Raw genomic sequence first — 27,283 nt, forward strand, 5'->3', positions numbered from 1 at the left:
TTATTTAATGGTTATCCGAATGTCAAGTATTGGAATCCGTTATACGAATAGAAAATTAAAAATTTTGTCATGCAAACTTTCAGTGTTCTTTTGGGATTATAAATGTATAGTATTCAAATGTATTATCTCAGGCATGCGTCAAGGTTTATGCGGACTCTCGGATTCCCTTACATGCCCAAAATTTCGTCAAAATCTTCCTTCAGCAAGCCCGAGAAGTCATCGGCTGCGATGGTACCAGCGGTCTCCATATACTCTTCTGAACCTTGGGTTCGACGCATTTCCTGCTCTTGCGGATCGGCTACCACATCAGCCATGCTTTTTTGGGCGTTGGCCAACGGAAGGCTCCGTTTCAGGGAAAGGCCGGGCCCACCTGAAAGGGGGGAACCGGTGGCCGGCTTGGGCTGCAGGAGGCCTTTGAGAGCCAAGCCGGGCGGCGGGGGCTGCTCCTGGCTGGCGGATACGCTACCTGTCGACTTCCTCATCTTACTGTCGTGTGGGGCAGCGGCAGCTGCTGCTTGGCCAGCTATAGATCCGGGGACAGGTGCGACGGTCCTGGAGTTGCGGGGCCGCTGGTAGTCCGGGACCATGCCCGGGTCGGGGCTCAGGCGACGCTTGACGTCATCCATGAGATTCGTCATGTTTGTGTTGCCGGGTTTCGGGCCTAAAGTCAACATGGGCTCGCAGACGGGCTTTGTGCTTACCTTGAGGGGTCCGGACTTAGTGAGCAACACCTGTGCTGGGGTCGAGCCGAATGGGGTGTTCATCGGGGAGGCGACCCCTGTGCGTGTGGCGGGTATGACTACGGCTGAGCCTTTCCTGGATCTACCCATAGGAGCCGGGGAAACACGACTGACGCTGGCCCCCGAACAGTTGCTGGCGCTCTTCTTGCCCAGCTCCTCCGTGGGGCTATTAACACCGAGACTGACGATCGTGACCGCGCCGCTCGGCTTGGCGTTGCGCCCGATCTCCTTCTCCTTCGGAGACGCGACCAGGTTTACTCCTTTGCACTGTGTGGTGGCGCGCTGAATGGGGTAGCACGGTTGTGCAACTGGCACAGGAGCTGGGGTTTTGGCTCGAGCCACTGGGCGCAGAGTGTCCGTGACGACAGGCAGAGGAGTGGGCTTTGAGATTGCGTCCGAGCGCTTGGCGGAACAAACCAGACTCACTAGCTCTCGCACCAGGAGCATCTCACCACCCGAGACGTGCTCAAAGCCAGAAGGTGTATTAATGTTGAAGTGCTGCAGCTCCTCAGCCTTTGGGAAGTCAGTGGCGTCATCAAAGGTTTCCATTAAGGAATGGAATACCTTTTTCATGAAGTTTAACTTCTGGCGGGGATTCATTTCCGCCATCTGTGGGCGTACAATCTCTAAAAAGTGCTGATCAGTGAATATGTCCAGGCACTCTGTCTGCATTTCTGTCTCGCCTCTGGAGTTTACGGTCACGACAGAGCTAGTTGTGGTGGTTCCCACTTCAGCTCCGACCGTGCTCGCCAATGGACTGGCAGTCACCTGGCTGCTGCTTGAGACTGTAGGCGTGGAGGGCACAACCAGGTTGGACGCCGTCATAGAGCTGGATGTAGAGGCAGGAGTTGCCTTGGCGAATGGTTTTAAGATTGAAACTAAGCCTTGACTGCTTGGCTTTGGACTTGAGACTGGGATCTTGCCAGTTATGCCCACGACGCTACCGCGACCCGAAATGGTAATGCCTGGCTTGGACTGTGACGTAGCCGTAGTCGGAGCTACTCCTTTGGCACGAACGGTGCGATATGGGCAACGGCCGATGAGGCTGCCGCTGCCAGAGCCGCTCGACTCGTCGGTGCTGCATTCCATTGCCTCGAGGGGGTCCCTCGAATCAGAGGCGTACAAGTTCTTCTTGCGAATGGTCAAACGATTGACCTCGCCGGTCATCAGCTTTCCGGTCGCGCCAACAGTGGCTTGTGGTGGGGCTTCCTCGTTCACCGAACTGGGCTCCGACTCCTCTTCGTCCCAGCTGAAGTCCTTTGGTTCCTCGCTCCGTTTGCCATTCTCATTCTCCTCGGATTTCTTTTTTATTTTGGAAATGTTCGATGGCTTGTTCTCAGTTTTCTCCGATGGCTTCTTTTCATTAGCTGCCATTAGCTGCGGCTTGACTTCCCCTATTAAAGGCTTCATAGTCTTAAGAATCGTGCTCTCGCCGGTGATACTCGGATCTTTCTCTTATCGGGAGGGTAAGCGCTTTGTTCCGTTAGGCGTCGACGTTCATCCAGCGAGCGTACTCGTTGCGCAATACACTTCTCCACTGCAACATGTTAGGGCGAGGAAGAGATAGACATAGGTGTATATAATATTTTGTATATTCGTATATTTGGAAAGAGGTATAAGGCACGAGACGGTCGCCATAAAGATAGTGCTGTGGCAGGTGGCAGCATTTCCCTGATTGGTGCAGTAAAGGTTGGCAATCCCAGTGCCAAACACCCCCCTAATAGTCGCAATTCGCGATCTTCTATAGTAAACCATTAATCAACCTCAAATGCGCATAGCAACCTCTGATAGCCTTAAAATAGGGGTAGCCTGATCGTCAGCAAAACTGAACGCTATAGTCAAGTCGAAGAAGGTACTTTCAAAGCTCCTACAGCCTTTTGGCGGTTTTCGTTACATAGAATGAATATTACAGAAAAATGCACACCAATATTCAGTTACACCCCATTCTACAAACTTCAAGATCAAAGGGTTAATACAAACCAACAGACAGACGGTCATGGATACATCAGCATGCACTAGGAAACGCTATCACCGCTACAAAAGTTAATCGAATATTGGCGGTTAAAGACTCGGCATTCATACAGACATAGACGTACATAAGTCCGTCTACTCGGCGGTCCACATTAGGTTATTCCTATTTGCCGAATTCAATTAAAATTAAACCATTAAAAAACGAGCGTGAACGTTGTGCGTTGGAAAAGTTCACTGTAAAAAAAAACGTGGATTCTAATTGGACAAATATATGTTTTGTTAAAAATAGCAAGTGGCAACATTGGTTTAATAGGCAGCATTATCCAACGTTTCCAATTTATGTAAAAGTTAGAAAGTATTTGAGTGTTAGATAAATATTGATCGGCAATATTCCAATATTATATGAAAAGAACCGAACCTAAAACATTTGGAAGCGAAGCACACACAGACACACACCCCTGCAGACGCTGGTGGCGCTAATGGCGGCAGCCTGTGGCAGCGGAATGACGAAACTCTGCTGCAGAGGAGACGAAAGGTTAGAGCAGGCGGAACTGTGCCTAATCCGTACAGCGCAGACGCACCCATCTCTCCAGGATTCACAATTTGGAATTAGATCGTACTAATTGAACGAAAAAAAAGCACACACACGCTACATACATATGTATTCTAAGAAACCCTGTACTCTGCCCTTTTAGCACAAATAAAATACCATATATGTATAAATGATTTCAACTTATAGATCACTCCGAGAGGCAGGATGTCTTCGAATAATTAAAAAAACTCACGTGACAAGATTAAGCAAGTGCATTAACTAATAAACACGAGTGGCAAAAAGAAAGAACATGCGATAGGCTTTGGTGATAGCCACTCATCGATAGCCAGATTACCAGTCACAACAGAGTTGCATTTACAAGACAATTGTGTTCAGAAAGCTGTTGCACCTTTAGAGACATGACATTAGGCCAACAATATACATTTTAACGAGGTGAGCAGCACAATTTGACGATTTTCCATTTATATTTTCATATATTACTAGATTTTAGAGACCACTTGGAATGCCTTTTCACGTGTCTGAAATTGTTTACTTTTAGGTTAATTATTCCACTTATAGCTGCTAAGTTTTCTGCGAAGAGAGAAATATCATGATTGATAATATGATGTTTTCCAGCACACACAGTCAGCCAGCCACCAAAATTGGTTCTTAAAATTGCAACAGTCAATAATCTCTGCAGCAGCGTTGCTCCCAGCTTACTGGACGTATATATATCTCTCGCTCTCACTGCATGATTTACCGATAAGGCCGTCTCTGTTTTATAGCTAGTCTATTAGCCAAGTCTAATGTCATACAGCCAGAGCAGCGCCAAGAGGTGCGAAGACTGCAACGGGCACCACAATTTGGGGGCGCCGATTTAGATTTGAAACTATACAACTAACTTAAACTACAATTAAAAATTAGTCAACACAAACAATTTTAGGTCAGTTTTCCCAGTGTAGCCGTATATTGTAAAAATATCAATTAATACGAAAAAATACTAAAACTGAATAAAGCGTTTGGCTATTTTGTGGCGCGCATTGCTAGCAGAGCATAAAATTACAGAGAAACTGAATACTGATGATATTATAAAAGAGCTTGCCATAATGAACCCAAGAAAAGTAATATATTGAATGCGAGCGCTGTGAAACACTGATCCGACTCTTCTGTTTCCGCACAATTCTCGCTGGCCAACCTCTTCCCGTAGCTTCCGTGATCCCGATCATATAGAGGCGCCTGCTTCTCCACCGAACGCAACAGCTTCACATTCGACTCGAGACAAAGCATCGCACTCAAAGTCAAACACTTTAAATCCAGCACAGAACGGAGAATCTCCCTCCGCCTAGAGCATTTCCATGATGGAAACGAAAGTGAAAACAAATGAAAGTCGTGCAGGGGAATATATTAAAACGAGAGAGAACTCCTTTGACCCGAAGGAGCACAGCTAAAAGCAGTCGCTGCATTATAAATATTCAGTAGATATTTGGGGTGCATATTGTGACCCTTTATGAAAATGATTATGGAATGTGGGTGAAGCGATTTTGATATAAGAATCGAAAGACTAGACCTGTTTAAAGCGCGAAACTAAAGCTCAAAGTTCATTGACCTTTTCATAAATACTTATAGAGTAAAAAGCCTTTAAATTGTGTTCCTATATATGTATTTGATTAGAGGAATTTTCCCTTTTCTTGCGCTTCTGCCATAAAAAACTTTTTCTTTCATTTCTTGATCGGTATTCCATATCTTAAACTGTCATTACGGGTGCAACTGGCCGATGCTTGTGCCTTCCGTTTTATGGAATCATAAAAGTATTTAATTGATATATGCGTGTGCTGGCATAATTGCCAGAGATAACGAGAAGGCGAGAGGGAGAAAGTGGAGCAAATATGCAATGCGAAATGCGTAATGAAAGCGTTGCAATTTTTGCAATTTTTCAGCTTTTTGCCGCTGCCTTTCCGCCCCCATATTCGGAATTCCCATAATCTCCCGGCGAGAAGCCAAGGTCCAGGCCGGAGTGGACTCTGGACCGCGAACCGTCGTTACGGATATTACATAATGAAAGTTAACAATTACGACGCCCCCGTGCGAAGGCTTCAATTAAATTTTTGAGTTGTGGCCGTTTTTATTGTGACTGATAATTGCAATGTAATGACACTGGCGGGACCCTCGACGCTGCACCAACGAGTCCAGGTTCAGGTCGTCACAGTGGGTTAAACATCCGCGAGGCGTAGTATCACTCCCAGCACCCACCCACAGAGAGAGCCGCAACCAAGCATTTTAATTATCCCATTGTGTGGACATGTGCATGTCGATGGACGATGGAGGATGGAGGATGCAGGATGTAGGACTCGGGCGCTGGCCACGCGGACATATTGAATCGGATGTTGCATGAAATTGCCGAGAAAATGTGCAAACAAAAATCTCAGAAATTATTCAACGCCATCATTAATGGTTGAGAGATCAATTTGTGCGTCCAGCAATGCATTGTGGAAAAAATATAAGCTCTGATTGGAGACAGGCCACCAGTTGAGGTCGCACCCCGTTCTGTGTGACGCAGTTCCGCTGGGCATGGAGCTGTTATCAACAATTAATTAAATAAAAGCCCGATCATTAGGCCACGATTTGTGGGGCGTTTCCGTTTCCGCATCAGGCGCACACACACGAACCATTAAGTGATATGCAGGGAGGAGGTCAGAGAGGATTCCGCCAGAGTCCGGAGTCCGGAGTCCGTAGTCCGTAGTCCGTAGTCCGGAGGAGATAGCCTCACACATTCCCCCATTATGGGTGGCAATCAGAATACACATACACGCACACAAGCTAATACACACACATGTATGAAGCCTCCGGTTTGCCATTGTTGCCGCTTGATGGCTGCCGGCCATTTTGTTGCTGCCGTTGCCGTTGTTGTTGCTGCGGCGCTTCTTGATTCTACTGCCATATCATCATTACTGTTGCTGCTGCTGCTGCTGGTGCTGGTGCTGCCTCTGCTGTGATTTGTTGGCATCGTTACTGTTGTCGCTCTCAGCAAACTGTGCATAAATCGTGCACACCTACATTATGTTGCGATAAATCTGTAATGACCAAACCAGACCCCGAACCAAATCCAAACCGAACCGAACTGAACCAAAACGGAGGAGACAGACCAGACCCACCGACCGACCAGAGGCCAACAAACCAACCGTACAACCAACCAAGTGACCAACATCCACAGCAACAAATGACTCCCTTGGATCCCCAGTGCCACTGCCGCACCACACAGTTACCCGAACAAGTATGCGCTCAAGTTAATTTGCGTGTGTGTGTGCTTAAATGTGCGTAATTATTGTTTATCTACAATGCATTACAATTTAACCGCAGACTGGGGTTTTTATATCAATTGCAATCTATTCAAATAACTCATACGAGGACGAGTATATGAACATCATTACAAATTGAGAGTGGAGTGCACACGTTTGCTGCTGCGTGGCATGGGGCAAGGGAAAAGATAATGGCCATTAAACATTTAAAGTGGGAATATTGAACCAATTTCCTTATTTCGAACAGAGTTTTGGTAGAATTTTATGTTTCTTGGCTATAGGTATTGATTTATTGATGATGGAAACGTGCCTAAAAGAAACATAATTGGAAACCATTTCTTTTCTACTAATAATAAATAATAACAATAATAATTAATAAATATTTTCTTACTCTGGGAAAAACCGCTTTAATCTTTAGAAAAGAAAGTTCTCCTCTATCCCAGAAGTCGCCTCAAAAAATATGAATGTGGTTCTTTTAATTCCAAGTTTCATCAAGAAACTTTCCACAAAAACTGTGTTCAAACCTCACCAGAAATATCTCTTTAATCTACAGGTTTCCTAGAGGAAATCCTCTTTTTATTTTTGTTCCTTGCTGGAAACTTTCACACAAAATGCACATGTAATGAAATTAGTATAAACTTCAAGCAATTTTATAGAAATATTCTTCTTAAATCATTTGCTGCAATTTCATTCCATTTTCCCTGTGGGGCATGCTCCACTTCGCACTTGCGCCGAATGCCATATGAAACTTTCACCTTTGCCCCGTGACTGGGAGATGGAGGAGGATTCAAGGGGGAGTCAGTGCCACATTTGCCAGCCTCTCTGGCAGTCAGTTTGGAGTAATTAAGTTAATTTGTCTTGAGTGCCGGGGCCAGAGATTCCAACTTTTGCCACATATTCTCGACTCTCTCTTTGCTCTCTCAGCCGCTGTTTCCATCCCCCCCTCCCGTCGGCAGACGGCAGACGGAACGCTGATTACGTTGCACATTAATTTAACCATTTCATTTTGTCATTTTATTACTTATGGAAGGAAGACCCCCACCCTCGCCCTCATCAATTGTAAGTTTAATAAACTCTTTTACTTAAATTATATTTACGAGGGGTGCCGCGAAACAAAAACAAATAAGACAAAAAAGAATGGGGCACAGTGATTCTGCAGAGGGGGGTGGTGGGTAGGCAGCATATTTTGTGAATGTGCAACACAGATACGCCGCAGAGTCACAGATAGCTGTCTCTGTCTCTGTCTCTGTGTGTGGGTGGGGGCATCATTAAGCGCTCCATTTTGATACTTAAAACTTTGCGATGCGATGCTATGCTCCTCCTGCCACAGACTGTTCCTTTTCCTTGCTGCAGCCACACCAGAGGCAGCGACAGAGGCGACGTAATTTTTAATAGTTTCGCAATTAAATCGTAAAATTTAACAACTTTGCGCACTTCTTAACGAAATTGCGCAACCAACGAACGAAACTCTGACACTGATGCATTTCCGGTTAGCCAGGAGCCGGAAGCGGGAAGCGGGAAGCTGGTGGTCGCTGGGTGGGGGGAGGGGCACGATGGGGCGCGCTGAAGTGGCAAACTGCATTGCGCTTAATGAGAAAATTTCCCAGCCAAAAAAAGTTTATTTCCAGTTGTTTGCTTATTTGTTGCTGGTTTTCTTTTTTCTGCCTTTCCAACTTTCGCTTTCCCCTGCAGCTTTCGGCTTTTGGCTTTTCATATCTTCATTTAGGGCTGCGGTCTCAAATAAGAGAGAGAGAGAGAGAGAGAGCGGTGAAAGCTGAAATATCTAACCATGAATCATTCGAAGACTCGAAGCGAATTGGCAACTAATCTCACACCCCCCTGGGGAGAAGGGTTCATGCATATAAATCCAGCAACCACAGACACACATTTTGCCACATTGCCAGGCGGCAGGGCAGGCACCTCAATTAAATTAAGCCATAATTTATTTCTCAGAAAAAGAGCAGGAAACGAGAAAAGAAAAGCTCAAAATTCAAATGCCCAACAAAAATATGGCTCTAAAATCTGCTGCACAGACACACTCACACACACACACGCACACACACACAGTTAACTTGGCCAAAAGAAAAAGCAGAAAAGTTGAGAGAATTTATTGGAATTCCATCAATTGTGGGCCCCCTCTCAGTGTTCCCATTTCTAGTGGTTAGGCATCCCACTGTGACCCGCACAAAAACTCAACTCCAACTGCCAGGCCAAGCAATGCTTTGAGCTGGAGGCAAGGGGCTAGAGGCCAGGGACTGGGACGGGGAGACAGAGTTAGAGCCAGGACCTGAACCTGGAGACAGAGCCAGGAGCCAGACCTATCGTGGACACTGGGCGGATGGCAGTGTGACCCGCAGGAGGGACTTTGGCATGGAACGGCTCATCATAAATACAAAGCAGGGCCAGCGCTTTGTCAGGCAACGTTCGACACTTTTATTGGCTCCCACACTCTAGTGCCTGCTGCCGTTCTTTCTGGCCGTCATCGATATGCCAGCAGCATCCTGCAGTTTCATCTGCCATCCCAACTTCAACTCCTGCAGCACATCTCCTGACCCAACTGCTTCTCCAAACTCCTGCATCGTCTCCTGCATCTGCTGCGGCATCTCTTGCCCCAACATCTGCTCCTATTCCTACCTTCTGCCACCATACCATCATGCTCTGGGCACTGGCACCTCATGCCTGCCAGGCCTGGGGTTCCTTTGTGCCAGGCAAATGAAATTGAAAATTTTTATGATGCCTGGCTGGCAGCGGCAGCACACCCGGAGCTTGCTCAAGTTCCTAGAATGTTGAAAATTTAAGCAGCTATATAAAGTTGGTTAATCCAGCAGCTGATTAAGATGAGATTGAGAGGAGCTCGAGCCAGAGCCAGAGCCAGAGGTGAGGCCTCGGGGCAAAGGTTAATGGCATAGTCAAAGTCAAAGTCTGTATAATTTTTATGACTACCAATGGACTACACGTGCTCTGCCTCTCGTTGATGTTTATGGCACGGGTCTCGGCCTCTGGAAAACTGCAGCTTAAATATTTTGTAGAGCAGAACTCTTGAACTAAACGAGTTAGCAGGGAGGTCGGGGCTCGTCTTTTGCTGGGGGCTGCAGGGCTCCAAAAGTAGCTGGCAAGTAACAAGCTTAACCGCAAAAGTTTTAAATAAACTTTTGTTACTGTTTTTCCTATATATAGTAGTATGTGTGCGTCCGCGCAAGCGGCATAACTATAACTTCCGATTCCGGGGGGGGAGGTCTTGGGGGTGTTGCTGAAGTTGTTTCCTTGTAATACAGTTAAATATAAATTCAAAAAATATACGACTACGAGTGCGAGAGAGCAACTTTCCTTGCCACCATTTTTCCTTGTTGGTTTTTGCTTTTTTCCCCCCTTTTTTTCCTTTTGCATTCTTTTTCTATATTTTGTTGCCACGTTTTTGTTACTTATGCAATTTGCATGAGCGGCAAACACCCACGGAACAACTAACAAGTCTGCTCGACAACAGCAACAGCAGCCGCAGCGAACAGCCACAGCAACAATGATGGCAGCCAGCAAACTTCCTGCCTGATGAATAAGTGTCTGCTCCGCCATGTTTGTTCTCCTCTCTCCTTTTCTTCTCTGCCCTTCTGTGTGTGTGCGTATTTAGCTTGTTTCAATGTATGCAACAAACAACAATAATAAAAACAACTTCCTAATTGAGAAAATAAAAATCAACAACAACAATAACTGCCTCGAATGGGGACAATGGGTACAATAAATGGAGTCGCGGCTGAAATCGTTTCGAAAATGGAGTAATTAAGAGCTAATGCATAACTGAATAACCCCAAATGGAAATTTAAAGAAAGAAAGTTTTCCGTTGGGGTTTAAAATTTACTTTAAATAACTCTTTTATTTTCGGTTTCTTGGGGACATTCCCTCAAGCGGAACTTACCTCTTTCTCAGCTCATTTCACCCATTGTACCGCCAAGAGCCACAGCGAAAGAGGCAACAACAGCAGCAGCAGTGCAGCATAGCCGCAGTCTGGCATAAATTTAACGCAGCACAAGACGGACTTCCGCTCGGACCAACCGCCATGTTTTTATGCATGCAGCCTGCGCCCATTGCCAGTGCCAGCGTCTGTGCCTGTGCCTGTGTGTCTCTGTGTGTTAAAGTACACTTTAACAAAACAAAACAAAACAAAACAAGAAAACGCAAGCAGAACAGAGCATTCCCAAATGAAGTTATACAAAACGCTGATAGCCACCAAACGAGAGGAGAGCCAGCAGCCACCAACAGCAGAACAGGCAGAACAAATGGCGAGTCATATTAATTTCTGCTATCTCCGTGACGCTTTACATGCGTACTCCTCGTACTCCACGCAACTCTAGCAATAAATTTGATTTGTTTAGCAATTTGTTGCATATCGCACTGCGCATACGCCCCGTGCATCCATCTACTTGCAGTCACGTCGTCGCTCTGGCTCTTGCTGTGGCTCTGCGCTCTCTGGCTGTGGCTCTGGCACTTGCTTTCACAATGAATATCGTGTATGTGTATGTATGTATGTGTGTGTTTGTTGGTTGTTATTTTTTTCTGCGTTTTATGTTGCAGCTTCATGCCGACATTTTATGCACTCCCATTGACAATAATTTATATTGAAATGTGTCGTTGCTACAGGACTCGAACAGCTCCGTGCGTGGGTGTATTTGTTTCGAGTGGTTGGCGCATTTAACATGTTGTGCACGGCCATCATTCATTCGATGAAGTAAATTACCTTTTTCTCTAGCAAACAGGAGTACAGTTCCCAGTACTCCCCGCCGAAAACATCGTCGTTTGTGGGGAACTCTCCCCATTTATTTCGCATTCTGCCAAACAATTATGACCCGAACATTTCCTCGCCAGTGAAAATGCAATTCTAATTTGTCCGCTTGGAGTCATAACTCTCAGTGCAGCGACACTTGCAACAAACTATCGCGGCTGCTAGAAGTTTTCCTTCTCCTCTCCCTTTTTTGTGGGGAAAGAAAAATGCAATCGATGAAGGTCCTGGTTCCTGGTGGACCTTTGCGAACATTTTAATAATTAATAACAATTTAGCATGCACTTCATTTTAATTATTACTCAATTAGGTCAGCGCCATTACAATTTAAGTACGCGAGGCGTAATTAAACAATTTTCAGGCCAATGGCAGAGCAGCCCTTTCGCTCAGTTCCCCATCGCTTTCCCTCCCCCCTCCCACCGCACATCCTTGATGGGTCCGAGTCCAGCGCGTTCTCGTTTCGCGTGAAAATTTGCTCCGCGCTGTCATTAGGGATGGTTTTGGTGTGTAAATTTGATTTCATAACATTTTGTCAGTGCCGCATTTATGATGCACATAAATTTTACGACCAATTTCAAGTTATAAATAGTTGATGAGGAGGCATCAAGACCCAATGAAGTGACGATGGCGATGGCGATGGCGATGGGAAGCAGGACATCCGCAAAACCACAGTAAAATCAACATCCTTATCCGTTTGGCGCTCTAAGTTTTAAGTGCATCAAGTCGGAATCTCTTTTCTTTTGCCTTAGCTCAAAGTAAAAAAAGTACAAAATTAAACGAGTGTATTCCCTGCGGTGGCGAGAGATCTGCAATTCCATTAATTTTTCGAGTGTGTGTGTGTGTGTGTGAAAAGTGTTTGAAATGAAAGGTGAAACGGGCACCAGAGATAGAAGCAATTTGAATGTCATTAGGCGGGAGGAGCACCCAAGACAATCCAAAAATCCACGCATGGAGCCCAGCACGGAAACACAGGAAACCGGATGCCGAATGCCGAATGCCGAATCCAAAACCGATGACAGCACCAACAAAAACCAACGTAAGAGCCAAAAAAATAGAGAAAGAAAGGTATAAATAAAACTTCATATCTGATTGAATAATAATGTGTGCTTAAGGATTTAATGCGCTGCCGGCAGCTGCTCGGGGCCCCAGGACGACTCTCGGCAGCTCCCAATGGGGAAAAAACGAAACAGCGACGACAACAAAATGTTAAATTACAATACCATGAATGAGAGAGAAAGGCAGCAGAAGCAGCAGCAGGAGACACACGGCCAGTGGGGAATTTTGTTTGCCTCGATGCTGATTGCCAAAAAAGAAAGAATAAAAATAATAAAAAAAAGAAAATATAAAGGGAACAGAAAGCATACACCAGAAAGCAGGCCGGGTCTCGGCTTTCAGGGGGAGAAAAAATTGAATTTCCTTATCGCACGTTTTCAAATTAACCCAACAGCCCCATCCCTCCACATGCCACCCAGCCCAATGCATATGTGGGTTCCAGGTCGTGGTCCAGGCCCCGTGCCCCTCTAGCACTGCGTCCAAAGCTTATTTGAATTTCAAATACAATTTCGTGTTGGTACCCTTTTCGAAACTATCATCATTAGCAGCACATTTAGACAGACACCCCCCCCCCGCATACTTATCCTTTTGGCCAAGTCCTTTCCCGATTACGCAATCCAACTCTTAAGGCCCATATCTTTATTGATTTCTGAGCTTATGATTAGTCAATGTTGATAAGACGACGATTATAGCTTATGAAGGAATGAATGGTTTGAATACCATTCTCTTGGAGACATAATCGAACGATGGTTCATTTTACGTTATTAAATTTTGAATTTTTTGAATTTAAATACCCAATCACAATCCGAATTACTAGAGATCCACTTAATTCATTAATTAAGAACCAAAATTAGAGTAAGAACAGCAAAGCCAAGTGATGTTGAACAGATTATTGAATTACCATAGCTGATTAAAAGAAACGAAATTAATATTAAGATTTCTTTCACAAAAGTCTTTCGAGTACATACTTCCTCCTGGGAACATTTTCTTCGAATTGCCCTTTAAAATTTCCTGGCGGCTTGTACCGGCCCACAACCCAAATTCTGCCAAGCTTGCTGTGAGTATATGTTGCATGTCAAATATTATATATTCTACATACATCCATGATCGATGATTACTCACTCTGTAGCCTTGCCCATACCCAGGTGGGTAGAGGCCTTCCAGACGACTTGCGTGAAGTGCCCGGTTTCCATACTGAATCCTGGCTTCTTAAAATCGTACTTGGATATTTCATCATACCACATCTTTACAACGGAAAGCGGATCGGAGTAGGTGTAGGCTAAGTTCTCTCCAAGCCCGGGACGATCTTCTGATTTTGAGTGCTCAAGCTTGCCCAAATCGGCCAGAGTCTGTGTGTGACAACAAAACATTAGATAGTTGACTCTTCGAATTGCATCCATACCTGGGCATATGATTCACAGCCTTTGGTGATATCTGGGTCTAATTTTAGGGCCGGGACACCGTGCATTTTTCTGTACTCATTATGCTTTTTAAGACCATCCTCAGCGAAATCCGCATGGATATGGGCGAACTGTAAGTAACGATGATCGAGCCTCGTATAATTTGCTAATCATTTTTATTATTTATTTTATTTTATTTCACTTACCCAAAAAACGGCTAACAAAATCAAAATACTTTTTACCCTCATAGTTTGACGATTAATTTGGAACTGACAATGTAACGAATGGGATTCGATAAGACAGTATTTTCCATGGCTATATTTCTCTCAGTTTTATCATCAGGGTAAGCCTTTTTAGTTCCAGCAGTTTTCCTTTGCTGCTAACAGCTTCATGAACGCTTAATGCAGTCTGCCATTGAGGACAGGGGCCTTACAGATGACTTCAATATAGGACCATGTGCAGCCGCGACGAGGACAAAGGATAATGTGATGAGTGGGGATCGTCAGCGACAGCGGGCACGCCTCGAAGCCACATCAGATATTAAATCGTCTGAATGTTGGGGGCAACAACGGGCTAGATATCGGCCCACTTGTGTGTGTCCTGGGACTCTGGATACTCCCCGTGTGTGGCCGAGCAGCCGCAACGCATGTGGCTGATGCTTTGGGCCATCATTGCTGACAACAATATCAGCGTGGCAGCAGGGACACGAACAACAACTGCAAAGTAAGTACTTTATCCTCCGCTTCGGCTTTGGCTTTGGCTTTTTTGGTTGTAAAATGTCAATTTGGGCCCTTGACAAAGATTTATTGTGTGGCGGAGGCGACAGTGTTTGATAGGCGCGCGCTTAAATATCCCCCCCATTGAATGTAGGGACATATTCACACTATCAGTTTCAGTTGGAAACCACCATCATCATCATCAGCAGCAACAGCAGCGCCACTAGGCCTGCCACTGCCACAGCCAGTGAAATTCATTTTTTAGTTTTTGTTTTTAGTTTTATTTTTATTTAGTTTTTGGTCGGTCCACAATCCAATTTCCTTGCCACAAAGGCAAACTCAACTAGGCGGCGTATGAATGCCACAGAGTCACCAAAAAGAGAGTCAACGAAATGGCACATTCTGCAGCCACATAATGGAATGCTTAACCAACAAAACATACACACAAAAATTCAACATTTTCGACAAAAAATGAACACTAAAAAGAACTCCAAGGGGATGAAGAATAGAAAATGCATAAAAACTTGCATAATAAATGTAATTTATAATGCCGAAAACAGTTTAATTTCCTGATGTCGGCCCGGATAACTCAATAGTCGGAGATCTCAGGGGGCACGACCTGGGGGCATAACTAAACTAGTTTCTTCTAATTCAAGCAGAGCAAACACCGTCGCTGGTCTATGGCTGCTTTGTCCATTTAAGCAGCTGTTCCTATCCCCAATCCCTGCCTGCTCCCCAGGTCCAATCTTGCTCCCTGACGGCAGCCCTGACCGACATTCGATGAATTGACCAACGCAGCTTGTTATTTTTCGTGTGCAACAGCGCGTTTCATTTGCTGCTGGAGGTTATCTGTGCCCTGCCTTCGCCACATGCCCCATGCCCCATGCCACACCATCACCCATCCTAACCAGAGGGCGAAAACAGAAGAAGATGGAAAAACTTTACCCCTGGCAGTTCACCTGCCTTTTTTTCTTCTTTTTTTGGCCGAAAAGTTTCGCTCTGTTTTTGCCAGATTCCCGTATTCGTTCATCCGGACGGACAGGCGACGTATGTTTTTCACCTGCCCGCTCCGCTCTCTGTTCAGGTTGAGGTTCGTGTTCGTATTTGTTTGCGTATTATTGCCCCTCACTGGGAAATCGGGTTTGTTTGCCCACCAACTCTCCTCTCCGATGGTGGGTGTGCAGGTGTGCGGGTGTGCGTGAATTTCCCGCTGACAATTGTGATTTTCGCTTGGTTCAGCATCGGGCAAAAGGTTTTTAATTAGATTTTACTTCATTCTCCGCTGTCATTCAATGGCAATGCGCGCTCGTTGTCTGCCGGTGTTCCTTTTGCTTTATCCCCATTTCTAAACGAGTTGTTCCGTTCAATCATTCCATTGCCAGTTGATTTATTTTCCCCTGGTTCCTGGTATTCTCAATTTACGATATGTTCGAGCAGTCACATTAATATCAAATGAACCGATGGGATCCAAAATGATATCGAAGTTACAGGTGGCATCACTGCTTTTAGTTAAATATACATCGTAGCTTTCTATAACATTAATTTATATCTTTTTACTCATATATTTATTGTTTTTATTGCAGCAAATACGAAGAAGAACGAATATAGTATTTTATTGTGTAACAATATCGATTATATTTATCGATAGTTTGAATTGGTGTTAACATAGCTCTAGAACTGACAGCCATTTGCGTTTTTCGTCATATATAATTTTCATTATTCTTTCTTTAAAAGCTTAGTATTCAGTAATCAGAAAAGTGAGAAAAACTCAAATATGGCAGCGGAAAAGGCAGAAGAATTGCCAGCAAAAATGGTAAAAACACAGGATAAGGAGAATCTCTGGCTCGACATATTGTATGAGCAAAAAGGTGCCGCAAGAAGACTGGTATCAAACAAATCAGTAATCGTTTTTGGCGATAATGGAACCGGCAAGACGTCCCTCCTGGCCAAGCTGAATGGAAAGAAGTCGCCGCAGTATGACGTCAGCTTGGAGTATGACTACATTGATGTCAGGGACGACATCAATGGAGACAAGGCGCAGTTGGGAGTTTGGACAATCAATGGTGACATTGGGCACACAAATCTGTTGCCCATTGTATTCAACGAAGATAACTTTGGAGATGTGCTCGTCATGCTCACAGTTTCGATCACCGAGCCCTGGGCCTGGCCGAAGCAGCTCAAACATTGGGTACACGTGCTGGAACGCCATATTGAAAGCCTACCGCTGGCTGCCGAGAAAAAGGTGCAGGCACGCGAGCGGCTTGCAACAATTTGGCAGAGTTACGGCTACACGGGATCGTGTCTGAAACAAATTATCGCTGCGGATGATCTGTCGCCGCTGACCGAGGATGCACTTACCACAAATCTTGGGGTCGACCTTGTCGTTGTGGTCACAAAAACCGACTGCATGGGCGGCACCTTTCTGATGGAGAACGACTATTCTGATGAGCATATAGATTTTATGCAGCACTGGATACGTAATTTTTGCCTTCGTCACGGCGCTGCACTCTTCTATACAAGCATCAAAAAAGCCACAAACTGTGATCACCTCCGAAAGTATCTATTGCATCGCATCTATGGTCTGCCGTTCCAAACTCCACCGATGGTCGTTGACCAGGACGCTGTACTCGTTCCGGCTGGTTGGGATACCCTGAAGAAAATTGATATTTTGTTTGAGAGCATCCATGGCATCAAGGCCAATAGTGACTTCACGGACATCATCAAGGCGCCTTCTACTGGAAATGTGATTTTCAATAGAAATTTGGAATTTGTGGAAACCGTAGACGAGCAGGCCTTCCTGGCCCGCCAAATGGAGATACTCAAGCTGCTTGACCAAGCAGATGCAAAGAAAGGCGGCGACGGCAAACACAGCACACGCCAGTCCTCCAGAGGACAGCGCTCCTCCATGAAAACTGAACGTTATGAATCCTCTGGTCGCGACACAGTTTTGTCCAAATTTTTCGCCGAGCTTAGAGAGAAAAGTTCGGCGAGTACCTCTGGCGATGGTCCAGTGTCGGTGTCTAGTCGCAACGGCACCGAGAAGTCTGGAATATCCTTGCAGCCGGGCGCAGAATTGGGCCCCTTGTCACGCATCGCCGAAAAGAAGGAAGATCAGGTGAAACCAGAGTAACCACAACAGAACATGAATAGACACGATCGAATTAAAAACAAAAAGACATTGGCAGATTAAAATAAAGAACAAATTGGCAAACAAAGCGTTTGCGTTGAGAGAGGAAGTATAGTTAGAGAGCGACGAGGCAGAGAGATTTTGCGATAAGATGAAGCTTGAGTGAAGCTTGCACAGGCAGCGCCAGCGCTGTCGGCAGAGGTAAAGAAGAGAAAGAGAGTAAGTGCGAGATCGAAAAGCAGAACAGAAGCAGTGGATCAGTAGAAGTACCGCCCTCTTCAAATAAGAACATTTTAATATTAGAGCGTTATAAAATTTATTTGGGGACCGGCTATGTCGGTCCAAAAGATATCCAATCGACTGACTCTCACGACTCTCAATTACTCAATTATGCGTTGGTGTTAGAGTTGGCGTCGCTGCTGCCGCCGGGTCCGACAGTATCAAAAAGTAGAAGAGAACAATGTGTAAGGCATATGACTCTCTCCCACCATATGCAGGGTATCCCATTATCGTTTCCGCGACCTCCTCACATTCCACATCGTATTTTCCCACTCATTACGGTTAAGCTCTCCTCAGCTCGTTTTTCTCTGCTTTCCTGTTGTTCTTCTTCCTTCATTTAAGTAATTTAAAATTCGCATTAAGTTTGTTTGTCGCTGGCATTACGTTTTATTATGAAGATGAATTGTGGTTGGTTCTGTCTGTGCATCTGTGGTCCCACCCCCATAGGGGGTCGAGGACCCATGTGTGTTTTTCCAGTGAATGTTTGCGTTAGTTGAGGGTTAAGTGCCTGCTGCTGCCTAAGCGCTTTTGCTAACGTCATCGTGGGGAAACCGCAGTGGATGCATGCCACCACAAAAGGTGCAACGTTCGAGTATCCCTCCCTTTCAGAATACCAAGTCAAGTGTCCCATGGAAATACTTGCCAAAGCCCTAACATTAAACGTGATTTACTCGATTCTCACAAACGTATTGCCGCTTAGTATATTTATTTTTAGCTCTGCAACCATGGAGAGTGCATCCATATCTAGACTAAATTTTAGTATGACTTCTAACTTGAATGAAGACCCAGTTGAGGCCAAACCCTTGCCCCCGAATCAAGGCACTTACTCAATTTTGCCCTGCAACGCCCCTGGACTTATGCGATGTGTGCCCGAGGTCGAAGTACCGCCGGCCGAGACCCTGTGGAAGTTTATTGCCCCGCCGTGGGTCCCGAAGACAAAGCTCTTCCACTGCGAGCCGCCGCCACCGCCGACGCCGACGCCGACGCCAGGACGTTCAAGACGAAAGGGTTCACAGATTTCCCAGATCTCCCAGATGGAGGTAGAGGAGGAGCAGTCAAGCGATCAGTCGTCACCGCACACAATGGTTGAGGAAATGCAGCTGGAGGAAATCCTGTCAGAGGTGAAGCGCATTAAGGAGCGCGTGGGCGAGGTGGATCGCCAGCTGGGGACCCGCATGCCCGAGTGCCCCGACATCGATCCGTGCGTGGACATGGACGTGGAGCTGCTGGCATTCAACACGAGTCCCGATATATTGGAGCTGCAGCGCAACAGCCACAAGCTGCGCCAGCAGTTGGCGGAGCTCCAGCTGTGCCGCGTGGCCACGGACAGCAACGTAAAGGCCATCCGGGAGAGCATCTGCCGGGAGATGGAGAACGCCGATCGCCTGCAGAAGCGTCTCAACGAGCTGGACTCCTTCAAGCGTAAGCTGGAGCGGGAGCAGGCTCTCTGCGTGCAGCGCTTCCGTCACGTGGAGCAGGTGAAGGTCGATGGAGCCGAGTGCAACAATTACTTCAGCAGTGAGCGGAAGCTGATGGAATATTTCGTGGGGAAGTTGGTCACCAAGGCGGACTACCAGCAGCAGAAACATCGGGCCCTCAAGGAAATCGACTTTCTAAAACTAAAGGCCAAGAAGTTCCACGACCACTTGTTCTACGCGACTGATAAACTGGACGCCGCGATGGGCACATCCGGGCGCATGCACCCGCCGGAGCTGTTGACCTTCCTCTACCGCAACGAGAAATTGTTCGGCCCCTGCTCGCATTAAACTCACAAATCTGTCTTCAAATGGTTCAATTTGTCTTGTACGAGTGTGGGGTGGGGGTCAAGTCCGAATCTAGTCCAGTTCTGGTCCAGTCCCTCCCTTGAACATGGCACGGAGATGATTATGTTGTCCTGTCTGCTATAGCCATGGCGACAGCTGTCGCAATTTTTGGCATTCCAGATATTCTTTAGATGAAAGAGGCATTGACAGTCGCGTCGCTAAGGTTGACAGCCAGCTGGAAATTAGAGGATTCTATAGCGTTTAGGTCACCGCAAACCGCATGATTGTGGGGTATTTCTTGGTTATAATTGATATTTTCCTCTATATTTTGTATTTCAAGCATTTACAGCGATAAATTTTCGATATATTCATCGATTTTCTGTGTATAAATTGGTATCCAGAGCATTCCCAATTCGTTGTGCCACAGATAATAGCGGATTTCTTTTGGTGTTTGGCTCTGTATTTCGGGGTCCCCACAACAAAATGTATTTAGCATAAAAATTTACGATAATGACCGCACAGAACAACGGCAGCGACACGAGCACCGACATTGCCACCATCAGCGGAGGCAGACATCGCATCAAATTTCGCATAGGCAAATAGAGGACAGACGTCCCCCTGCCCCCCAGAGAGATGTAGGGGGATATAGAGGGGCAGATACCAGCAGTTGCCGCCTGTTGTGGCCAGAATCTAACGAGAGTTGTGGTTGAGGGGCGGGAGGATGGGCGGCTGTCGCACAGGTTCTCCATTCAAGTGTCATTGCCCGTCTAATGCTCAAAGTTAAATTAATATTTTTCCCACTGCCGCAACGCAGCGCAACTCGAACAAGAAACTTGTTGTTTGGCGCTGATTCCTCTCTGGATCTCGCAATTCAAAAATTGACGAATATTTTCTGCGGTTTAACCAGCAGTCAAAGTCAACTGTTGTCGGTTTTTTTGGCCAACAGAGAATTTTCGTTTTCATGTTTGGCATATTTCCTCTTACTTTTATATATTTTCTGGGAGATTAGCAAAGTTTTGTGCAGTCATTTATTTGAAACTTTTTGCTCCGTGGCTCACTGGAAGTGGGAAAGTGAGAGAGTGGCAGAGTGAAAGACAGCGGCAGCCAAAGAGATGGCAGATATTCTCGTATATAAATTGTGTAAAACGAATTTTGATATCCTGATAATCGCATTCGGAACGCTCTGCCTGAAGGATAATCGCGAAATAAAAATAACTTTTTGCTCCTCAAACATTGCGCAGCGATGGGCGAGGGATATTGTCACCTATTTTTAAGATCTTTCTAATGATAAAAATATTAGAAAAAAAATAGATTTCTTCATGAATGACATGAAAGTTGCTCCCCAATAAAATGATGCATTTTTCGTCTGAATAAATACTAAATGCACACGATATTTTGGTTACCAAATTCGATATTCACTTTTGCAAAGCGAAATGAATTTATTTGCGAGTGCGTTGCACGATACGATGATGTACATACATGGGTGGCATACTTGCGGGGCAAGGCAATGAGAATAAATGCAAAAGAATCCCAAGCACTTCAGGTTGCCATTTACATTTGCATTGGCATTGGCATTTTTATTTTGCCATGAATGGAATGTGTGTGTGTGGGTCTCTCTCTCCCTCTCTCTCTCTGTGTGTCCTGCTGCTGTTGGGCTTACTTCCGGCGGAATGTGGCGAATGTGGTGCGTGTATCTGTAACTGGAAGTAACATACTGCAGTTGGCTTATGTGACAATTCCTCTCCTCTCGATTCCCTTCGCCCTTTCCACAGCCACTCTGCCACGCTGCCTGTGGAAATGCGTCTATAAATTATTCATTTCGTTTGAGATGTTTGATGTGCCTCCAAGTAGCATGATGTGCTTCCTCCTCACACACAGACATTGGCAATCGGTTTGTTGCCCCTGCATCCTTTGGTTTACTTTTAGCCGCATTTCATTGAATTCATTCATTTTTTAGCTGCTGCCTCGCGTCTACCGTGCTTTTCCTTTTCCCTTTTCCTGTTTTCCCTGGTTATTGTTGGTGTTTGCCACAGCTTTGCATAAATAAGATAAACACGAGGATGTGCCACAGTGGCATGGGTGGGCATGGCGGGCAGGATGCTTGCAATCCCTTGGAATGCAGCTGAGTCCCCAATCCCCTACAATCCCTGCCTCCTCTACCTCCAGTCCAGACCATCTTCCATCGTCTCGAGCCTTCAGTCTCTCTGAGTCGAGGCTGTGATTTATTTTGCACTCAATGTTTGCCAAAGTAAAATTGATTGAAGCGTTTGTTGGCGCTTCAATTGATTTTCACTACAGTCCCTACCGTATATGCTGTACGGCTGTTCCTCCGTTCGTCCGTTCTTTCTTCCTTCTTTTTTCCTTCTTTTTTTTGTTGTAGAATGGATGTTCTCGTGGCCAGCGAAGCATTTGAAGTGCTTGGGTGGTGGCTCTGGTTCTCAGGATCTCACTCTCAGGCTCTCAGGCTCTCAACTCTCGGCTTGTTTACAGTGGTTAAATTAACTTTGGTCAATTTGGTTTTTGTCGAGTGGTCGGACACACGCAGAGGACTATCCCATCGAACTTTGTTTGAGTTTTGCCGCACAATAGGGGGGTGGTGGGAGGATAATGGCATAACTCTCAGCGTTTATTCATGTTCAGCCCCTCCTGCCAGAATGTTTAATTGCTGGCTAAACGTTTTGGCCCTTAAGAGGCTGTGCGAAAATCGGCAACAATTCATCAAATGTCGTGCTCTGATTTTATTAACTGACGCTGATGGTGATTGAGGCACATCTGGGGCCCATCAACACCTGCAGCCGGCAGTCGATCATCAACCACCGAACCGAGCCACCACTCAGTGCCCCCCAAAAGCCACCCCCAAAGCACACCTCTTTCTCCTGCCGCCCGCCCGCCCTTAACAATCGCCAACCAACTGCAGTCGCATAAATCTTGGCCTGTCAAGTGCACACAGAGGATGGAGGTTGGAAGACGGAAGACGGAAGAGAAGAAGGCCACACAAAGATGAGGCTAACAAATTGCCAAAAGAAGGAAGAAAGACGTGGCAGAAAGAGCAGGAAGAAGAGTAGATGAGTGCAAGGGTGGAGAAAGGGGTGACGCAAGAAAACGGAAATAAATAAAAAAGATATATAATAATAGCAATAATGATTATGCAGGGGGAATATCGTATAAAAATAAACACGCAACGCAAATGTAAGCCATTCATTTTTATGAATGGGCATTTATCATAATTAAAAATTCTGCCAACACCGGGACGAAGGATTCCGTCCTCACACAGATACGCCTCTCGCGCAAACACACACACACACACACATAGATGCCACAGTTTCTGACCTAAGACACACGCCAGGAATCTCTCTCTTAGAGAGAGAGGGGGAGAGAGAGACCGAAGAGAGTGCGTCACAGCAAAAGCCGACAACGACAACGCTTTTTTTTTTTGGATTTTGTTGTTGTTTTTTTTTTTAAGAGTTTTCTCTGTAGACCTGGTCCATTGGCTTCGTTTTTGGGGGAACAGCTGTTGCTGTTTTTGGTCCTTGGGACAACTTTGGGACACTCTGCCAAACGAGCAGAGTTTTGGGGCATTGGAAGAGGGCAAGCTCTCTCTTGGTGGCATTGGTGTATGGGCCACAGCGCATGTCCGTCAAGAGTCCCACCCAAAACGCCGGGGACTCTCTTAGATGTCTCTCTTTAGCTTGGTCTACTGCCAATTGCCGTGCTGTTCGGCTTTGGGGGCGCTCGGCTTTTCTTTGGGTGGGGGGAGTGGGACTCGGAACTCGGGTTTCTGGCGGGAGCATCGTGGCTGCTGCCATCCATCCATCGCCACTTTGAATGCCGTTGTCGTGGGCTTCAGTTGTGTCCAAGGGCCAAGTGCGGAATCATTTTGTTGCGGCTACTCGACGTACTAGTGCATCCTGCCACCAGCTACACGTGCTACATCCTGCTGCGGACTACGAGCTACTACGACTAGGACTATCGTGTGTCGGTTGTGCGTCTTGCCTCGTGGCTTACGCTCAATTTAATCAGTGATTAAGATGTTGCCCCAGCCGCTAATCGGATGTGGCATTCGAGCAAGTGTCATCTGAATAAAGTTTCTGTATCTTGTAAAACACCAACAACACCACAAATAACCACAACAACAACAGAAAGAAACAAGAAAGAGCCACAAGTTCAAGTATATCCACAGATATTTCGCTCCTAGTCCACATATGCATGTATATTTGTGCGGCTCCCTGTGTGTCCTGTGCGTATCCGTGTGTGTATCTGTGTGTATAATGCGTATGTAATCCAAGCAAATCTGTCACGTGTTTCGGATATCTTTTTTGGGAAGCCCGGAGCTGAGGCCAAAGGAATTTATTGAAAAAAGGTGAGGCCAATCCCCGCACGCATATGGCAGATGGTAAAACCATGAACCTGTTTGCCCCCCTCCTCCCCACCACAATCACGTGGAAAATTAAAATAGTTAAGCAGCTTATGGTGGGGGCATGCCACTGGTATAAAAAGCCAGCACCACCTACATATACTATACGGATACTGATAATTGAATATAAATTGGTTATTTTTCCAGAGCGGGGTAGCAGGGTTCCAATGGGGCTTATAAATAGTACTCTTATGATTTATTGGCCGGCGGAAATACGATTATTTGTTGAATTGATACTATGGGAATACAAGGGAGCTGGTTGGGATGTATATTTTTGTTGTTGCTTGCTAATTTGCCTTAAATTTACAGGCATGTTTATTCCAAACTTAACTAATTTCAGCCTTCCCTAAAATGCACACACGGTGAAATGAAACCTTTTTCTCCCATTTAACTCCCAAGCTAATGGTCACCCCAAGGGGCTTTCCTGGCTCTGCTTTAACCAACATTTAACCTTTATGTCCCGGAAAGTTACCCAAATTAAATGACGGAATTTGATTAGACCCATACACGCAACGAAACGTAACGAAATGAAAGTTTTTGGGGGCGCCCCGAGCTGCTCCTCCTCCTAATCCAGTATAATAAACGAGGGGTTCTGCTCAAGTACTCGTATCTGGAAAAACTTTCACCAAAGCTCCCTACCTTTCCCCCATCTAATTGTTTATTTAACAGCAATGAAAAAATCATTACGCATTTCGTTTGGCTTTCGTACTTCAAACTTCAAAAGGTGAAATTCCCATGAAAAATTGTATAAATAAGTTGAAAAGTTTTTAATGCATATCCAAATTATGCCCGCGAATCACAAAACCCACACAAAAAAAAAAAAAGAATCACGAAACATAAAGCATGGAATTCTGCTAACAAAATGTTGATTTAAAATGCAAAATGAAATGACAAACAAATGGGGGAAGAGAGACAGAGAAAGAGAGTCACAGGACGCAGGACGCAGGACTGCTATTCCATGAGCAATTTGTTCACGTATTATAATTTTTTTACACCGTTGTTTGCCCTTGTCCTTGTGCCCTACTCCCGCCACTCTCTCTCTTTCTACGGTTAATGTCATTTGCATCATTCGCATGTATACGCAGATTTTACCAACTTTTTTTGTTGCGTTGTGTTGGCCATATTTTCTGGTTTGCCGCGCTGTCCTCGGACTGGTCCGCGCTTCAAGTTCATTGTGCATTAATAATTTAGTTGTCGTTTCGTTTCGTTGTCGGGTTTCGCAGCATCGAGTCTTGACACTCTCTGGGCCAAACTTGTTGTTGGCTGTTTGGCCCTTTTCCTGGCCTTTGATTTGATTTTGCCTGCTTTTTTCTCTGCTTTTGAGCTTTCTGTAGGGAGGGCTCTCTGTGAGTACAATATCATTTGCTGACAGCTCTTTAAATGTTGCCTCATTTTGGGTTTTATTGAGGTTTATCAATCAATGGGCGTGGTAATCACTGATTCCTCAAATAAGTAATTACTGAATGTAGACAAACTGTTCCCTCGACAATCTCTGGTCTGGAAGATTATGCCATTCAACGGTTTTTAGGCGCCACTCAAAAACAACCACAAATTTCCACAATTTGCATTCCCACAGCTTAGTGGTGATCTTTCCGTTCAGAGAGAGAACAATGACAAAACTGAAAACCATTTAGCAACCGAGATTCTACCAGATACAACCAACACTTCATTTGCACTCCACTTCAGAGGGAACAAAGTCTAGGCAAAATTTGTATTGCTATGAAAAATTATATTAAATCGCATTTTTCATTATTATTTTTCCATGGAAATCGCGTTGTTCTTCATCTTGTCAGACAGTTGTCTCCGGCCCCGGCCCCGGCCCCGTCCTCCGAGAACTCAACCCAATTCCAGGGGAAAAATCCAACAACAACAGCAACAACAACTATGAGTACCTTAAGGCTCGTTTGCCGCCGTTGTTCCATTTACCATCTCCACCATCCACCGACCGTTGCGTTTTTGTCCTTTTCAGCGATTTAGACTGCAGCTGGAAAAACGGCGAGGCACAAAGAAAAGTCTACAGAAATAGCGAAAAAGGACGAGGGCAGAGCAAGTTGGAAAATTCAGAATAATGAGGAAACTAACGAGCCAAGACTTTCTCATTGTTTACTGGCGCAAAAATTGCGCGATTATTAATTTTCTATGCTATTTTGTAGCTCTTTTTTCTTGTGCTGCCGACATCTTCTTGCCACCCCCTAGAAGCCCTTCTCCAGGCCGCTTCATCTTCTTCTGTTTTTCCTGCCACTGGGCACACAGCACAATTCTTATATACACCAGAGTATACACTCGTACATATATTATTATTTTTTTTTTAATATTTCGCAATATTCGCCACGTTTTCTTTCACTTTTTTTGTGTTGGCGCGTGCAAGTAATGGCAATGCAAAAGGGGCTTCAGCTTTTGAGTGGAGAGGCTAGTGGGGATTGGGTCGGGGATCCAAAAAAGAGTTGAGTTCCCATGGAGTTCATCGCCTTTCCCCCACATGTTGTGTATACTTCACTTTAACTGACACATTTTCGCGATGTTTTTCTTCAGCCGCCGCCGCTGCCACAGCCACAGCCTCTTTTTTGTTTTTCTTTGGCTGTGTTATTTTATTCATCTTTTCTCTTCTGTGTGCTACGCGCCTTGAATGCTAATGAAAAGGCTGAGAAATTAAAGTTCTACCCTCAGTCTTTCCCCAAGTAAAAACTTACTCAAAGCGAGAGGTTTTGCTCACTTAGAAAGAGCGAAACTTAACCAATTCAAAGGCAATAACAGACAGGCGCCGCAGCGTGGAGGGGAGAGTTTTCCAGAAATATGAAAATTTTCCAACGAAGTTTTGCCAACGACTTTGTTAGTTTTGTAGTCTTATCTTTGTGACGATATAAAGAACATTTCTTAATATCCCTTCTCTCTTTTTTAGGTAAGCAAATGGAAGAGCCGCTTAGGAAAACATTCGGAAAGAACACTCCGCCGCCGCTGCTGCGACGGGTTGGTATGTCCTTTAGTGCTGGGTGACGTGTGTGTAAATACATTTTTAATTTAAAATCAACATTGTGTATTAAATTACTGCGCCGTGGCCGGAGCGGAAGGTGCAGTCCGATGCAGATCGACAGGCAATATCCGCTGTGAAGGACACACTCAGACACACAGGACATATGCAAAATGGCATCAAATCCAATTAGTTAATATGAATATTTGATGAAATCACTTCCGTTTTCAAATGCTGCAAAAACAAAAAACAA

At 45.3% G+C, this 27,283-nt stretch overlaps 5 protein-coding genes across 7 annotated transcripts in view; 3 read left to right on the forward strand and 2 right to left on the reverse strand.

The window, feature by feature from the left end:
• Positions 1 to 145: 145 nt before the first annotated feature.
• Positions 146 to 3,831, reverse strand: LOC117185971. Its single transcript, XM_033389066.1, has 2 exons — positions 3,497 to 3,831; positions 146 to 2,277 (listed from the first exon to the last, which is right to left on the reverse strand). The coding sequence occupies exon 2, from the start codon at positions 2,148 to 2,150 to the stop codon at positions 168 to 170; it is 1,983 nt and encodes a 660-aa protein (XP_033244957.1). The 5' UTR covers positions 2,151 to 2,277; positions 3,497 to 3,831; the 3' UTR covers positions 146 to 167.
• Positions 3,832 to 12,987: 9,156 nt separating this feature from the next.
• LOC108154458 (Golgi-associated plant pathogenesis-related protein 1-like) lies at positions 12,988 to 14,079 on the reverse strand. The gene is made up of 5 exons (XM_017284730.2): positions 13,970 to 14,079; positions 13,766 to 13,894; positions 13,486 to 13,712; positions 13,332 to 13,418; positions 12,988 to 13,269 (listed from the first exon to the last, which is right to left on the reverse strand). Exons 1-5 carry the CDS (start codon positions 14,009 to 14,011, stop codon positions 13,197 to 13,199), a joined length of 558 nt encoding a protein of 185 aa, XP_017140219.1. The 5' UTR covers positions 14,012 to 14,079; the 3' UTR covers positions 12,988 to 13,196.
• Positions 14,044 to 17,849, forward strand: LOC108157854 (cytoplasmic dynein 1 light intermediate chain 1-like). Of its 2 annotated transcripts, XM_033389890.1 has the most exons (3): positions 14,044 to 14,106; positions 14,171 to 14,486; positions 16,063 to 17,849. In XM_033389890.1, the coding sequence occupies exon 3, from the start codon at positions 16,254 to 16,256 to the stop codon at positions 17,607 to 17,609; it is 1,356 nt and encodes a 451-aa protein (XP_033245781.1). In that variant the 5' UTR covers positions 14,044 to 14,106; positions 14,171 to 14,486; positions 16,063 to 16,253; the 3' UTR covers positions 17,610 to 17,849. The 2 variants fall into 2 exon arrangements, with proteins under 2 accessions (XP_033245781.1, XP_017145549.1); XM_017290060.2 differs by lacking the exon at positions 14,044 to 14,106 and having other exon boundaries at positions 14,156 to 14,486.
• Positions 17,850 to 18,521: 672 nt separating this feature from the next.
• On the forward strand, positions 18,522 to 19,679 carry LOC108154362. The gene has a single exon (XM_017284627.2). The coding sequence runs from the start codon at positions 18,611 to 18,613 to the stop codon at positions 19,649 to 19,651; it is 1,041 nt and encodes a 346-aa protein (XP_017140116.1). The 5' UTR covers positions 18,522 to 18,610; the 3' UTR covers positions 19,652 to 19,679.
• Positions 19,680 to 23,477: 3,798 nt separating this feature from the next.
• Positions 23,478 to 27,283, forward strand: part of LOC108157300 (hemicentin-2) — a 67,781-nt gene continuing 63,975 nt past the window's right edge. For both annotated transcript variants that reach the window (XR_004471953.1, XM_017289301.2), the window contains exon 1: positions 23,478 to 24,008. The gene's annotated coding sequence lies outside the window, so the exon portion shown is untranslated. The remainder of the gene's footprint in view (positions 24,009 to 27,283) is intronic.

The sequence above is a fragment of the Drosophila miranda genome, chromosome 2, assembly GCF_003369915.1.
Source record: "Drosophila miranda strain MSH22 chromosome 2, D.miranda_PacBio2.1, whole genome shotgun sequence".
In the NCBI taxonomy this organism is placed as follows: domain Eukaryota; kingdom Metazoa; phylum Arthropoda; class Insecta; order Diptera; family Drosophilidae; genus Drosophila; species Drosophila miranda.

Bases quoted from the DNA above. Each gene is read 5' to 3' on its own strand.
- LOC117185971 (XM_033389066.1), bottom strand. From the start codon at position 2,150: ATGAAGCCTTTAATAGGGGAAGTCAAGCCGCAGCTAATGGCAGCTAAT.
- LOC108154458 (XM_017284730.2), bottom strand. From the start codon at position 14,011: ATGAGGGTAAAAAGTATTTTGATTTTGTTAGCCGTTTTTTGG. The intron at 13,895-13,969 runs GTAAGTGAAATA...CGTTACTTACAG, and splicing joins TTTTGTTAGCCGTTTTTTGG to TTCGCCCATATCCATGCGGA. The intron at 13,270-13,331 runs GTATGTACTCGA...TCTTTTAATCAG, and splicing joins GAAAATGTTCCCAGGAGGAA to CTATGGTAATTCAATAATCT.
- LOC108157854 (XM_033389890.1), top strand. From the start codon at position 16,254: ATGGCAGCGGAAAAGGCAGAAGAATTGCCAGCAAAAATGGTAAAAACA.
- LOC108154362 (XM_017284627.2), top strand. From the start codon at position 18,611: ATGGAGAGTGCATCCATATCTAGACTAAATTTTAGTATGACTTCTAAC.